Source organism: Etheostoma spectabile, chromosome 12 (genome assembly GCF_008692095.1).
Source record: "Etheostoma spectabile isolate EspeVRDwgs_2016 chromosome 12, UIUC_Espe_1.0, whole genome shotgun sequence".
Lineage (NCBI taxonomy): Eukaryota > Metazoa > Chordata > Actinopteri > Perciformes > Percidae > Etheostoma > Etheostoma spectabile.
The window spans coordinates 26,964,709-26,978,008 of NC_045744.1; the positions used below are offsets into that span (position 1 = coordinate 26,964,709).

At 42.5% G+C, this 13,300-nt stretch overlaps 1 protein-coding gene across 2 annotated transcripts in view; it reads right to left on the bottom strand.

Annotated features, from left to right (window-relative positions):
• scinlb (scinderin like b) overlaps positions 1 to 13,300 on the bottom strand; it is a 24,675-nt gene that overhangs the window by 8,264 nt on the left and 3,111 nt on the right. Inside the window, exons 2-11 of one of the 2 annotated variants that reach the window (XM_032531325.1) lie at positions 10,894 to 11,081; positions 8,663 to 8,817; positions 6,627 to 6,788; positions 5,335 to 5,484; positions 4,235 to 4,324; positions 3,287 to 3,419; positions 2,975 to 3,063; positions 2,598 to 2,813; positions 1,479 to 1,609; positions 1,185 to 1,275 (exon numbers count right to left, since the gene is read on the bottom strand). In XM_032531325.1, coding sequence (XP_032387216.1) covers positions 1,185 to 1,275; positions 1,479 to 1,609; positions 2,598 to 2,813; positions 2,975 to 3,063; positions 3,287 to 3,419; positions 4,235 to 4,324; positions 5,335 to 5,484; positions 6,627 to 6,788; positions 8,663 to 8,817; positions 10,894 to 11,074 — 1,398 coding nt within the window. In that variant the 5' untranslated portion in view covers positions 11,075 to 11,081. Of the gene's footprint in view, positions 1 to 1,184; positions 1,276 to 1,478; positions 1,610 to 2,597; positions 2,814 to 2,974; positions 3,064 to 3,286; positions 3,420 to 4,225; positions 4,325 to 5,334; positions 5,485 to 6,626; positions 6,789 to 8,662; positions 8,818 to 10,893; positions 11,082 to 13,300 lie in introns of both variants that reach the window. The other variant, XM_032531324.1, reaches the window with a different exon arrangement.

The following is a 13,300-nucleotide window of genomic DNA, read 5'->3' on the forward strand; positions in this document are numbered from 1 at the left end:
TCTCAACCTGTCTATATTGTTTCTGTTTACAGTGTGTGTGTGTATTTGTTTTGGTATGAGTAAGCGCATGAGCAATACGATCCAATACCTGGCAAGTAAAGCTGATTCTGAATAATTTTCTTACAGAACCATAGATCATAGGGACCACGGGCTGAAACTAACAATTTTCTACAACCCGGCACATCACGTTTATTTTCTTTTTTCGTCCACTGTCCCTGTTAAATAAAAAAAAATCTGATGGCTAAAGTACATTTAATTTGTCCTAAATGGGCTATAACATACAAAACCACCTGTAGGGTGTTTTAAAGAAAGCATGTATAAAATAATGCCTGAAACAACTCATTAGTGAGGGTCTGCCTGTAATCACTGACCGAGGTTGAAGTTTTCCCTTTTGTGTTGATGCAACAATCAAATAAATAAGACTCTTTCTTAAATAAATCGTTTTAGTAGATGATGTGGCACCAGCGCTTGTTGGCCAACTCTGGTCATGACTGTAAAGTTGATGTAAATCCAGAAATTATTAAGTGGTGTGTAAGAAGTGCAGTAGGTTGAGTTGAGTGATGTTAAAATGTGAACCATACAGTGACACTGCCCTCTGCTGGTTGTTTTTGGTGGCAGAAGAGTGAAGACAATGCAATTTTTGGTTTTGGTCAGCTGTACTCAATCCTCTGTAATAATTTAGTTTAATAGCTTTAAGAAGCTGAACCCTCTTTAACACTAAAAGTTTGAATTTTCCACAGTGCAGCTTATCAGGTAGCCAGACATTCTGCTCTTCTGTCTCCATTACAATCCTCCTTTAGAGCAGCCAAGACAAACAACTATGTACGAGAAGGTAGACGCTTTATGTTTTTGTCAAAGTTTCTGGTTAGTTCTCACTTTTGACAACTTAGCTGTAACTTCTTACTCAACTTCCTTCCACAATCCTCTTGTCATGTTCAGAAAACAGCTGTAGCTTTGTCTAGTCATGTCAGCATCTAGGAGAATAATTACCCCTAACATAATTACTTCTCACACTACAGGCGTTATTTTTAACTATCCCTTTAATACTCTTGAGTCACAGTCTGTCAGTCAAGTCTGGTGTTTCTTTTGTCAAATATTTGCGACAACAATGGGACCGTGCAGCCTCTGAACTTGCTCCTTCACATGGTGGCAAGGTGTGCCGTGTGGCAGCACCAAGCACTAACCTGAACAGGGGATCCTCCCATTGAGTCATCCAGCTGCACTGTGAGGAATGCTGACGCTGCCAGTTCATCCTGTGTGCACTTCAGCCCCTGCCTAACACACACACACACACACACACACACACACACACATACACACAGTCTGAAGGGTTTTTGAAGATTTCTCCTGGGTGTGACTGGGTGTGACTGGGTGTGGTGGGGTACTGTGGTACACGCTCAAGTAGGCTACAGCGTGTTATTCATACTGCATTGCACAAATTGCACAGTACAAATATGTGTTTGCATGTTGTTACCCACCAGGTGTAAATGATGTGTTGCTCGCGGGCTCCCTGTCTGTAGCTGTAGAGGATGAGGTAACAGTCGCCGCCATAGAAGTGGCCGTAGGAGGAGGGATCCACAGGCACCTTTTCACCCTCAACACGCCAGATCTGAAAGCCAGACCACAAACGTTTTTTTTCCCACACTTACCACTCTGTTTAATCTGGCTCCTTCTTTTTTTTTTTAACTTTTAACACACTTATAAGAGAGAACATCACATCGCGCCTATCCTAGCTCCACTTCACTGGCTCCCTGTCAGTTCAAGACTTGATTTAAGATTTTATTGAAGTTTTTCAGTCAGGGTCTAGCCCCAGACTACATCCTAGAAATGCTGCCCCAATGCTGAGCCTGTTCGCAGCCTTAGATCCTCAGACGGGCCCTTCTAACTGTTCCAAAGTTGGGGCTCGTCTCTATCAGAGCGCCTCAGCTTTGGAATGAACTGCCCGAGGAGATAAGGCTTGCTGAATCACTGACTTCTTTTAAATCACAAACGTTTTTATGAACTTGCTTATATCGTCTTTTTCATTTTCAGTATTTTTGCCCTATCACCTGTTCATTTGGTTTATTGAACTGTCATTTTTTTCTGTACTTTAAACGAGACCCATCTTCTATTTTCACTAATATGATGTCATCATGTGTATATACAGTAAATGTGTATTGGTTTGTACTGTATGTGCTTTGCTCTATCAAATAAGCACTTAGTATGTAAGTTTTTTTTTTGAACATAGGAACATGGCATAGCCCACACAGATAGAGGCGAACAGGTCACAAATGACATGGCATGCCAATTCCACCCCCCCCCCCAGCTCAAATCCCAACCCAGATCAAGTCCAAACGCAGACAAACGTATGCAGACAAACACAGAGCAGTCAGTCACGGCACAAAATAAATAAATAAAGGGTGAATAAAAAAGAAATTAAATAGGGGAGGCGAGGGAGGGGGGGGGACAGATAGGGGAGGGAAGCACAGCTCAGTCCTCTGTATCGGGGGACAGGCTAAGGGAATCAACCAACTCTAGGAAAGTCAAAGCACTTTGTAAACCCTTGTTTTTAAAGGTGCTATTCCGTACATATAAAGTTATTATTATTATTATTATACCTGAACTTTGCCTTTGCCATCATCCACCATGCCGTGCTGGGCTGCCATGGCCTTATTGGAGTGCAGGGTGGAGGCATCGAAGGGCACCTGCTCCACTTTGGCTATGCGGCCGATGGTGAAAGCCTTACTTGGGCCGGTCGTCTGGTCTTTGTCCCTCCAGTCGCTGAAGAACTGCTTAAACAAAGTGGGCTCAGCTCCTGCAGGAAGTACCTGGATCTGTATGGGATAGAAGGTCAGAGAGGACATTTTCAATTACCTGCATCTTTGACTATGCACTACATGTGAGGATTTGCTTTAAATCATCTCACAACAGAGGAAAGTCACCACTAATTATTTGAAATGAATATTGAATTGAATGTTTGACATGTCAGGGTTACCTGTGTCTTGGCGGAGTATCCCTTGTCTTTGATGAACTTCTGACCTGTTGCCATGGCTGCTTTACGCTCTGCCAAGTTGGCCTTGGGACCTGGTTAGAGTCAGATAAGACATGACGTGATGAGAAAGCCAGAATTTTCAAGAACACGGTGCAATTTGACTCTCCCTCATGCTTAACTACCTATTGCATATTATTTTATAAAATAGCATGATTAGACTTTCTGCAGGAGAAACAGTGGTAAAGACAGCAAGGAAAGCTAAATGCTAACGCTCTTTTATCTGCCGTGTTCTCGAGTCTGTAAAGCTGTCTGCACCTTTCCAGACAAAGATGTTTTTGTCCACCCCGTTGTCCACGATGTAGCACTCCTCTGGGGACAACATGGCCTGTTGGAAGGGACTGGACGCAGCCACGAGTGTCACCTTTATCGAGCCAGAGGCATCAGAGATCTACGAAGCAGAGGGACAGCATGAGCTACCAGCTATGTTCAATAACCCTTTTATTATTTGTCACATACAATCGCACAGTACAATGTAGTGAAATTCAATCTCTGCATTTAACCCAGTCCTAACCATTAAGACAGACACACACAGTAGCAGCGTCCAGGGAGCAGCTTGAGGTTCTGTGTCTTGCTCAAGAACACTACTGAGATATGTTCTCAAAGTGTACGATTTCCATCATATGAGCTACATATCTGGGGCGGCTGTGGCTCAGTGGTAGAGCGGTTGCCTGCCAATCGGAAGGTTGGTGGTTCGATCCCTGCCCCTGCAGTCATTGTCGAAGTGTCCTTGGGCAAGACACTGAACCCCGAGTTGTTCCCGGTGCTGCGCATCGGAGTGTGAATGTGTGTGAATGTTTATCTGATGAGCAGGTGGCACCTTGTACGGCAGCCCCGGCCACAGTGTGTGAATGTGTGTGAATGTATCCTGTAGATGTAAAAGCGCTTTGAGCAGTTGTTAAGACTGGAAAAGCGCTATATAAATACAGCACATTTACATATCTTGTGTTACACCATTCTCTAACTTGAGATTTATTGTCTGATTTTGGAAAGTCAGGTTAATCTTTGCATTCATTTGGACGGGATCCAGGCCATCAAATCAGTACTGACAGTTATCGACAGTTATCAGGCTATACATTTGAAATCCTGTTAAGTGTAATATCCCTTTGTAGTCAGTTATTTCCCACCCATAAATCAAAGGCACGTATACAGTTTACATGCAGTATATAAATTCAGTGAAATTTGACGGTTACTTACATCACTCACCATGTAGAGGGATGCCTTCTTTTTGTTGGAGGTGTCTACCTTATCATCATCCACAGTGCTGGGAGCTATGTCGGGTTTGGGCCCCAGAGCCTACACAACCAGAGGAGTGAGTCATTGTTTTCTTCTTTTTGGGCATAATTATCACTTTTGATCCAAGTTGCAATTCAACTTTTATACACAGTTAAAGACACGGCAGGCTTGATGCTGATTTGTTGTTGTAGACTACATTCTACAGCTTTTCTCAGATTCAAAGAAGATATATGTTATAGCTATCCTTTCTCTCTCTCTCTCTCTCTCTGTCTCTCATTAGGCCTCTCTGGAGTTTACAATGCCGCCTTGGCCCAGAGTTGGCACATGAGCAGCGCATTACAAAGGACAGCACTGTGTCCACTCGTTCCCACGCTGACTAATCACCGGCCGTGAATTGCATCAATAACACTTCTAGCTACTTCTGCTCACATCTGATCACCTTTGGGGTGAAAGCTTCGGTGTGCGGCTGAGATTCACCAGAAGAGGAATGTGTGTGTATGTGAAATTGTTTGTCACCTCCGGGATCAGACCTTTAGGGGGGCTCAGCCCCTAATGAGAATGTGACCCAGATACAGTGCTGCATCACCAATTTCCTTAGCCAATAATCTCTGAGCCACAACAACGTCAGCTAACGTTTTTTGACACAATGATGGAACTAAACATGACACTTAATAAGTCTCAGTAATAACGACCAGTTTGACACTATGAGCTATCACTCAGCAACTTTAGTTGCTTACGTTTCTCTTTGGGTTCTAATGACCAACTTCTTCTCTGGGGACTACCAACGGTAAACTTCACAACCGCACTCCATGTCTCCCTCTGACAGATCAGATGAGACTCAGCCAAAGCCGCCACAGCACAACCTCCTCTGATTTTACACATACCAAACTCTTTGAAGGCCTTTGAACCTGTAATTGTTTGTCCACTGTCACACTGTTTGTCCACTGTATATATATATATATATATATATATATATATATATATATATATATACATAATTCTTAGGGGGGCTGAGATGAAATTTAGGGGTTGAGCCCCCCTAAAAAGGGTCTAAAATCGCAAATGGTCACCTTTATAATTGCTTCCGGCTCGTCCCCCTCCTCCACCATGTGCACTTTGGCTCTGCCGTTTCTCTCGTTGTCTCTGATGCCGATGCACACCTCGGCGGCCTTCAGCCTTTCAAAACGGTTACACTCACTGCCGCACCACTGATAGACGTCCTGCAGGAGAGAGAAAGACAACAAATATTAAAGTTATAATCCTCATTCGACTTGGATTTCAGTCAGCACTTTTTTCTCAACTGCCTGAAACTCCTCGTCCACAATCTTGTTTAAAATTCCTCAATCAGTGATGTCCCAGATTGTGAATGACAGCTCGGTTTTTTTCATATGTGCTGCCCATAGGTGCTGCCTGAGCAAGCACAGCCCGCCCAGTGGCTTGTTTGGATTCGGTTGACCAATCACAACTGAGTGGTGAAATTATGGGAGGACAGAGGAACCGAGGAACTGTTTTTAGCAGGATGAGATGTTCTTTCCTCTGAAGTGTCACATGAATTTGTCAGCGGTTTGGTCGGCGTTAGCAACTCCTGCAGCTGCACAGCTTCCGGAAAGGCTGCTCTATGTGTATCCTCGCCTACAGCTCCTCAGTGATCCCTCCTCGATTCTCGCTCCTCGGGGCAGAAATAAGAGCTTTGAGATGGCCTTCACCGAGGAGAGACAGAACAACTTCAACCGAGAACCAAGGAGTCGAGGAGCGATGAGATGCAGCCAGTGTTTCAGGCAGAGGAGCAGCAGCAATAGGCAGTATGAAATAAATAATATGTTTTTTAAACATCAAAGCATATAAACCTATTCTAGTAGACCCCAAGAGTAAAAACCAATGCTGTAAAGGAGTATAATAGGGGCTCTTTAACAGAACTGGTGTATCTGTTTTAAGTGCAGTCAATGAAGGAGAAACTCATTATTTGTCCTCTTTACGTCTCAGTATGAGCAACTGTGAACTGGTGACTCCGCCACTAGCATTGAAAACAATGTATGAAAGCTATATAGAGAGGTAATTACAGGATGTTAATACATGGAATGGGTAATGCTGGAAAAATGTAGACCATAAAAAGTATCTTGTTTTGGCTTGGATTTCATGAAAATCTCAAGGATTGTAACTTTAAGAATTATGTTGAGGGCCTTTCAGACCAAATGCGACAACAGCACTCTGAAACAGATTATTTCTAATGCCTGGCGCTCAAAGTTTGAACACACACACACCCACACACACACACACACACACACACACACACACACCCACACACACACACACACACACACACACACACACACACTCTAAAAAAAGATAAAACCCAGCTCACCGTGCCCAGGTCAACGATGAAGCAGTCTCCCTTGTTGAAGCTGGTCCAGGACATGTCCACCTCTGTTGCTCTGATGGCCCTCCGACCCTTGATATGCAGCAGGCGCTTGGCGTTCATGTCATTGGTCACCACATGCTGAAAACCTGAGGCAACGCCCCCTTTCTGTGACCAAAAATAATAATTTCAGTGGGAAAACTTTCCTCAAACCTCAGCTTCATTTGAAATGTGTATTTAAACACGTTAAAGGAAGCAAACGGCACAAATTTTCCATCAAGTGCACAGTTTTAGGTTAAAAGCCACCCTTTGTTAGCCTGCTAAACAGTCACAAATGCACTACTGAGAGTTCTAAGGCAGGATGTTACGAGACAGATGATTACATGAGACACAGAGCTCAACATTTGCTGAACAGTGAGGGTGAAATGAGGTTAACACAACAACGTAAAAAACCTCAAAAGACAAGAGGCTGTGCCAAAAAAGGAGATTACCATGTTCTATTAAGCCCAGCTATATATACATGTGAAAACATGATGCCTGGTTCTGGCAAGGAGGATCATGTCTGTTCTGCGCAACAGTGGTGTACCTGGGAGGTTGCATTGTCCCGTAAAGTGCCGTCCTTGGTGAAGCCATTAAACAAAACAGGTTTTTACAAAGTATGGAAAGGATAAACTGCAAATTAGTGACAGACAAACGTTCTGCTGGTGGGAAAGCAACGCGACTGCATGTAGAAACTAAAGCTGAGATTAAACACCGTCTGTTGAACAAATACAAAGAGTAACATTCTTGTTTTTAAAATGTCTGTTGAGGGCTTAGCATTCACCCACAAAGACAGAGCGTCCTGTTAGCATCTGGAGGAATGGCTATTTAGGACTCAGAATGGAAACCACATTTCTGCAGTTCTTCTTTCTCAAGAGACAGGAAGCCAAATCTTCCATGGCAACAACGCAGACTTTGTTTGTTCTAATGGCAGGACCGTGTGTGTGTGTGTGTGTGTGTGTGTGTGTGTGTGTGTGTGTGTGTGAATTGTGTTTCTGCACATGTTCAGAGCAGAGTTTCCATCCTCCAACTTTGCAAAAGCAGTAAACAAGACTTTGGGCTAATTACATCCAACTAGAGCCAGAAGGAGGTTTGGTGGTTTTCATGGCAATAGGAAACAGATGGCTGGTTAAAAAGCGGCCTGTCATGTGTGTCTTTCAGAATGCCCTCCTTTGAACCGGGGGGTTGCCTTGGTTTCAGTCTGGCAGACACACCCTGGCATATCTACAGCGAAAGGGGAATGTTGTGTTTCTTCTGAACTTCAGACTCATTAGCTTTGCAGCTTGCCAAAGTTCATGTGATCCTGACAATTATTAAACTCTGTAACTATATTTAGGTGAAAAAGAGTCCTGAGACAGGTTGTGTTCTGTCATCATAACTGTCACTGTTTATGCTGTAAAAAATGTACTGTAACCTCTTTGTTGCTAGCTTAAAAACTGAAAACACAACAGCCACTATTTTTAAAGAGCAGTGTGTATGCTTTAGGGGGATCAATCGGCAAAAATAAAGAATAATATTCGTAAAATGTTGCCTTTAGTGAACAATCACCTAAAAGTAAGAATCAGGTTTTCGTTAGATTAGAATGAGCCCTTCGTATCTACATAGGGAGGTGTAGTGTTAGGGTTATGAATCCTTCGGCTTTTCTTAGCAAGATACGCCCTGTGTAGCAGCTGAGAGGTGAGGAAAATATTTTCTATTAATATAATACAGCGCAATGGTATGAAATACTACACACTTCCTGTCTCCTAAAGGTGCATGGCCTTGTTAGGAAGTGTAGTGAACGTGGTGTGGATGGATGAAAAGTTATGTTTGCATAGTTTACAATACAACTTTTGCTAACATTAGATCTTTACAAAGCTAAAAGCCATAAGTGGCAGTGAAGAAAATTATTTTTGTGCGGGCATTTGAGAATGTTGGTTGACTTTAGCCCAAACTAGAGTTTGTTGCTGAGACAGACAGGTCCTGAACAAAGTCCATCCATGCCCTGTTTCCCCTTTCCCCACCTGGTACTTGATTCCTGACTTGAAGTAACCCAGAAAGGTGTTGGATTCGCAGTTCTGCAGTTCCCTGTACTGCACCGGCCCACCACCCAGGAAGTCATCCAGCTGTATGGAGAAGACGGCCGCCGCTCCACTCTCATCCTGCGAGCACTCGTCGCCTGTGGGAAAGAGACATTTGTAGTGAAACCGTCTTTTCCCCACAAGGACGCTCAAGAGTCGAGTTTCTTAAAAAGGCATTCAGTTCTTTGTACATTAGCAGAGCAAACAGCAGCACTCAAGTCTCTGCAGTGACCTTATGGGACCTCTGAGTCAGAACTGAAAGCTTTGAATCACATGATCAAATCAACCACATCTGCAGCAGAACCACTTAGCATCCTGCCAGCACCGTCGGATGGAACACAACACGGATGCAACTTTTCCATGATTCGACAGTGGGGGGGAATAATTACAGTCTCATTTTATTTCTACTGTAACGTCTTCCATGTGGTTGCAACGGCAGCGGAGAACTCAAAGGGCCGTCTGCGTGACTCTGCAGGAGAGTTTGCAGGGAACACTACACACATGTAGGGGCTGGTGTCTTATGTGGCCTCCAGGAATATTCCAGACGTGAGTCATGCAACGGTTTCGTTTAAGTCTCTGTTATTGTTATGTAACTGGCGATGGACAAAGCATGAGAATACTTTGCCTTCAATTTGGGATTTAAAGTTGTCGCTCTGTACAGGCCCATGGAACTGAGCCTCCACTGAGAGCAGGGGGGGGGGGAGCTGTGTTACGGGGAGGAATTTCACAAACTGCTATGACTTTTAGAGAAGACATTTTCACAACTTCTACAGCACAAGATGTGTCAGCAGAGAGATCAGATAGCTATCTGATCTAGAGTCACTGGAGAACCACAGCTTTAGCGTCGCGACTAGAGGAGTTCCGGACCAGCTCTCGTAGCAACCACAAAAAAAAAGTTTCCTTCGCTGTGTTTGTCTCACAATCCCTGAAGCTTTTTAGTGCGTCTGTATCGAAATGCATGGACAGGTCGTGTATCATCTTTAGAGGTAGTTCCTTTTTTAAATAGTTAATATTTAACTTTAGTTTGAGACTGACTTCAGTAAGGAAGTAATTACAATACTGTGCTTTTACCCACTTCAAGATCTAATACTGATAACTACTAATATTGCAATTTTAACAATAGGGATTGCTTTAGTGAGCTCACATTATACCAAAACTAAGCAGAAATCCCAGGGCATCATATAATCACTTAAAAAAGTGTGAAACAATAAAATCCTAATTGCCAAACAATAAAACTTTGCATAAATAACAGAATGACAGGAGAAGAAAAACAAGCGATAGCATTACGGGAACAGGTCACAGCCTGGCTTCTGCTACCAAGTGTGTTTAAGTGTGTGTGAAGCTTGACTATTTCTCAAAAATGCAATGCAATTCTGTTCCTGTTTTGAAAACGGCAAGACAACATCCTTTTTATAAAGCAAGATAAACAGCAACATCTCAAATAGCAGGATGTTGTTCAGAAAGATGAGAATACCTGATATTTGACATTCTAGCAGCTAAGAATGGAATTTTTATACACAGGTTGCCCCGTGCTGAGACACACAATATGTGCCCATGTCCCTGGGGAATGTAACAAGTACATGTACTCAAGTCCCGTACTTAAGTACAAATTTGAGGTACTTGTACTTTACTTGAGTCCTTTCATGCCACTTTCTACTTCTACTCCGCTACATTTCGGAGAAAAATATTGTTCCTTTTACTCCACGACAGCTTCAGTTACTAGTTACTTTACAAATTAAGATTTTAGCACACAAGGGACATGTAGTTTATGAAACATGATGTTTTATTATAAATTACCAATTTACAGGTCTACAAGTCCAGCTGAAATGATTAGACCATTAAACAGTTTGGATCATTTCCAGTTTCTAAAATGTGAGGGTATTTTGGCATTGAGTACTTGTACTTTAAGTATATTGACGATACTTAAATACTTTTACTTAAGTTACTTAAGTTACATTTTCAATGCTTTTACTTGCAACGAAGTATCTTTACACTGTGGCTCTGTAAAAAGTAGTACTTTTTAAGTATATTTAAGTATATTGATGATACTTACACACTTTTACTTAAGTTACTTAACATTTTCAATGCTTTTACTTGCAACGGAGTATTCTTACACTGTGGTTCTGTAAAGTAAAGGATCTGAGAACGTCTTCCAGCACTGGGCCGTGTCTTACCCAGCCACATGTGGATGTTGTAGGAAGGAGCTGACGTAGTGTAGAGCAGCAGGTAGGCGTCCCCGGTGAAGAAGCTGCCATGCAGGCCCTTGGGAACCGGCTTCAGGTCCATGTTCTCGATACGCCACACCTGCAGCCCCGGCTTCTTCCCTGCATCCACAAACTCCTTATGGGAAACCATGATGGCTCTGAGATGAAGAAATAAGGACAGAGTTACTATGGAGATGCAGGAGGCCAGAGAGAGACGGAGACAGACAGGGAGTGTTTTTAATAGTTTTGCCTTGCAAAACTTTGTTGCAAATGCAATCTTGTAAATCCTGACCCCGCTCGACTCAACAACACAGAAGGCAGAGACATGCTACAGGAAGAACATGTCAACAAAACGTGAGAAAGTTATTTTTCGACATCCCCACTTGTTTCCTGAACTGAAGGCTTTAGTAGACGTGTGAATAGACTAACCCACCGTGGTTAATAAAACATGTGTTGACAGCACTCTTACTATATTTGAGCTGTCATTGTACAGACTAGACCACACAAACTAGTACAACAACATTGTTGCTGCTGCTGTCAGTAAAATGTTCACATGCATTAATCATTGGGGGGATTTTCTTACATAAATCGTATCTGACATTTGAATCTGACTGAACCTGAATCCAAAAAAAAATCAGATCTCTTCTCCTCTCTTTGCTCTCTTTCCATTTGTGTGCATCCATGTCCCAGAAATGCTTGTTACTAACTTAGCTCTGGGGAGCTTATTCCTCTTTATGCCTTCCTTTTCCTTTCCTTCTTGGCTTAGGGTGGCATCTAAACCATGGTTGCAGCTGTTGCTGAGGCCCTGGTCCGTGCCCTGCTACATCCTGCTACGCCTTACTACACCCTGCTACACCCTGCTACGCCCTGCTACGTCCTGCTACACCCTGCTACACCCTGTTACGTCCCTCCAACACCCTGCTATACCCTGTAATGCCCTGCAGTGCTCTGCTACGCCATGAACTCCTACAACTACTATTTCTAGTCATAGTTCCATTATCTTATATAATATATATATATATATATATATATATATATATATATATATATATATATATACGTAATGATTGCCTTGGGGGGGTCTTTGTAAATTATAGAGTGTGGTCTACTCTATAGGCAAAGTGTCTTGAGATAACTCTTGTTATACTCTTGATACTATAAATTAAATTGAATTGAATTATTTAGTTTTCACATAATCTGGAGGATTACATGGTCTTTTATGAGTTGGGCAAATGAAAGCCTACATCCAGGCTGATTTGAATGAAAAGATACATTCTTTTCAGGTTGCTTTGACCCTTAGCCTCTTGGATCTTGTTCATTTAATAGTCCAATGTAAATACACAGGTGTCAGAGAGAGAAGCTTTTCATAATGTCTTCACTTCTAAAAACAAAGTTTATCAGACTGACCACATTGTCTGAACTGAAGTATGATTTAAATAAGTGACATCCGATTAATGCCGGAACTTTGAACCATTATGATGTGGTGAGGTAGTGATGTTTAATCTGTAAATCATTCTGATAACATAAGAGATAACCAGATATCAACAGAGCACAACGTGCACAACGTCATTTCTTAACTCCCATATCTTGTGTTTATATAGCTGACATGGAGTGAAAACAAAGCTTAATGCTATTGTGTTACTCCTGCATGACTGCAGAGCGCTGCAATAAATGCATCTTGTGATCCAACTGTGAAGTTGAAATCTTCAGGGTCACTGCATCTGGCGTTCGGGCTCAAAGGACGCTAGATTTCAAAAGAAATAAACTTCAGATCATGATGAGAGTGAGAGATTATGTAGATTACACAAGAGCCAGATTACAAATCGGAGTGGCGGCAGGATTATTGCTGCTGCGAGCCGTCCATGTAACGTCCACTGTGATGACACACAACACATGCAACATCCTCTTCCTCCCTGTCACAGCTCACACTCTAAACTTTACCCTGGGATCCACACACTGCACTGCAACTACTGTACATCCTACACCTGCTCATTGTGCATGGCCTATTATTGGCAGTTAGTCAGATATTCAAAAGTGACACAAATAGATGAATAAATTCTTTATTTTGAACGGTGAAAAAGAAAAAAAGTAACACACTAGACCCGTTGGAAAAGGGATCATAAGAAGCCTGGGTTTATGAAGTCCTACCCCCAGTCTATACCATAGGCAAGTTCACAATCCAATAAGATAAACTATACGGACACATTGTTTTTAAAATGATTTTTTTGCCTTTTATTGCCTTCATTTACAGGACAGATTAAGTCCGGAAAGTGGGTTAGACAGGGGGATGACATGCGGCAAAAGGGCCGCATGGCGGAACCATAGACTGTTAATATTAATGGACAGGGCTTGTGTGACGTCACCCATCGGTTTGTGG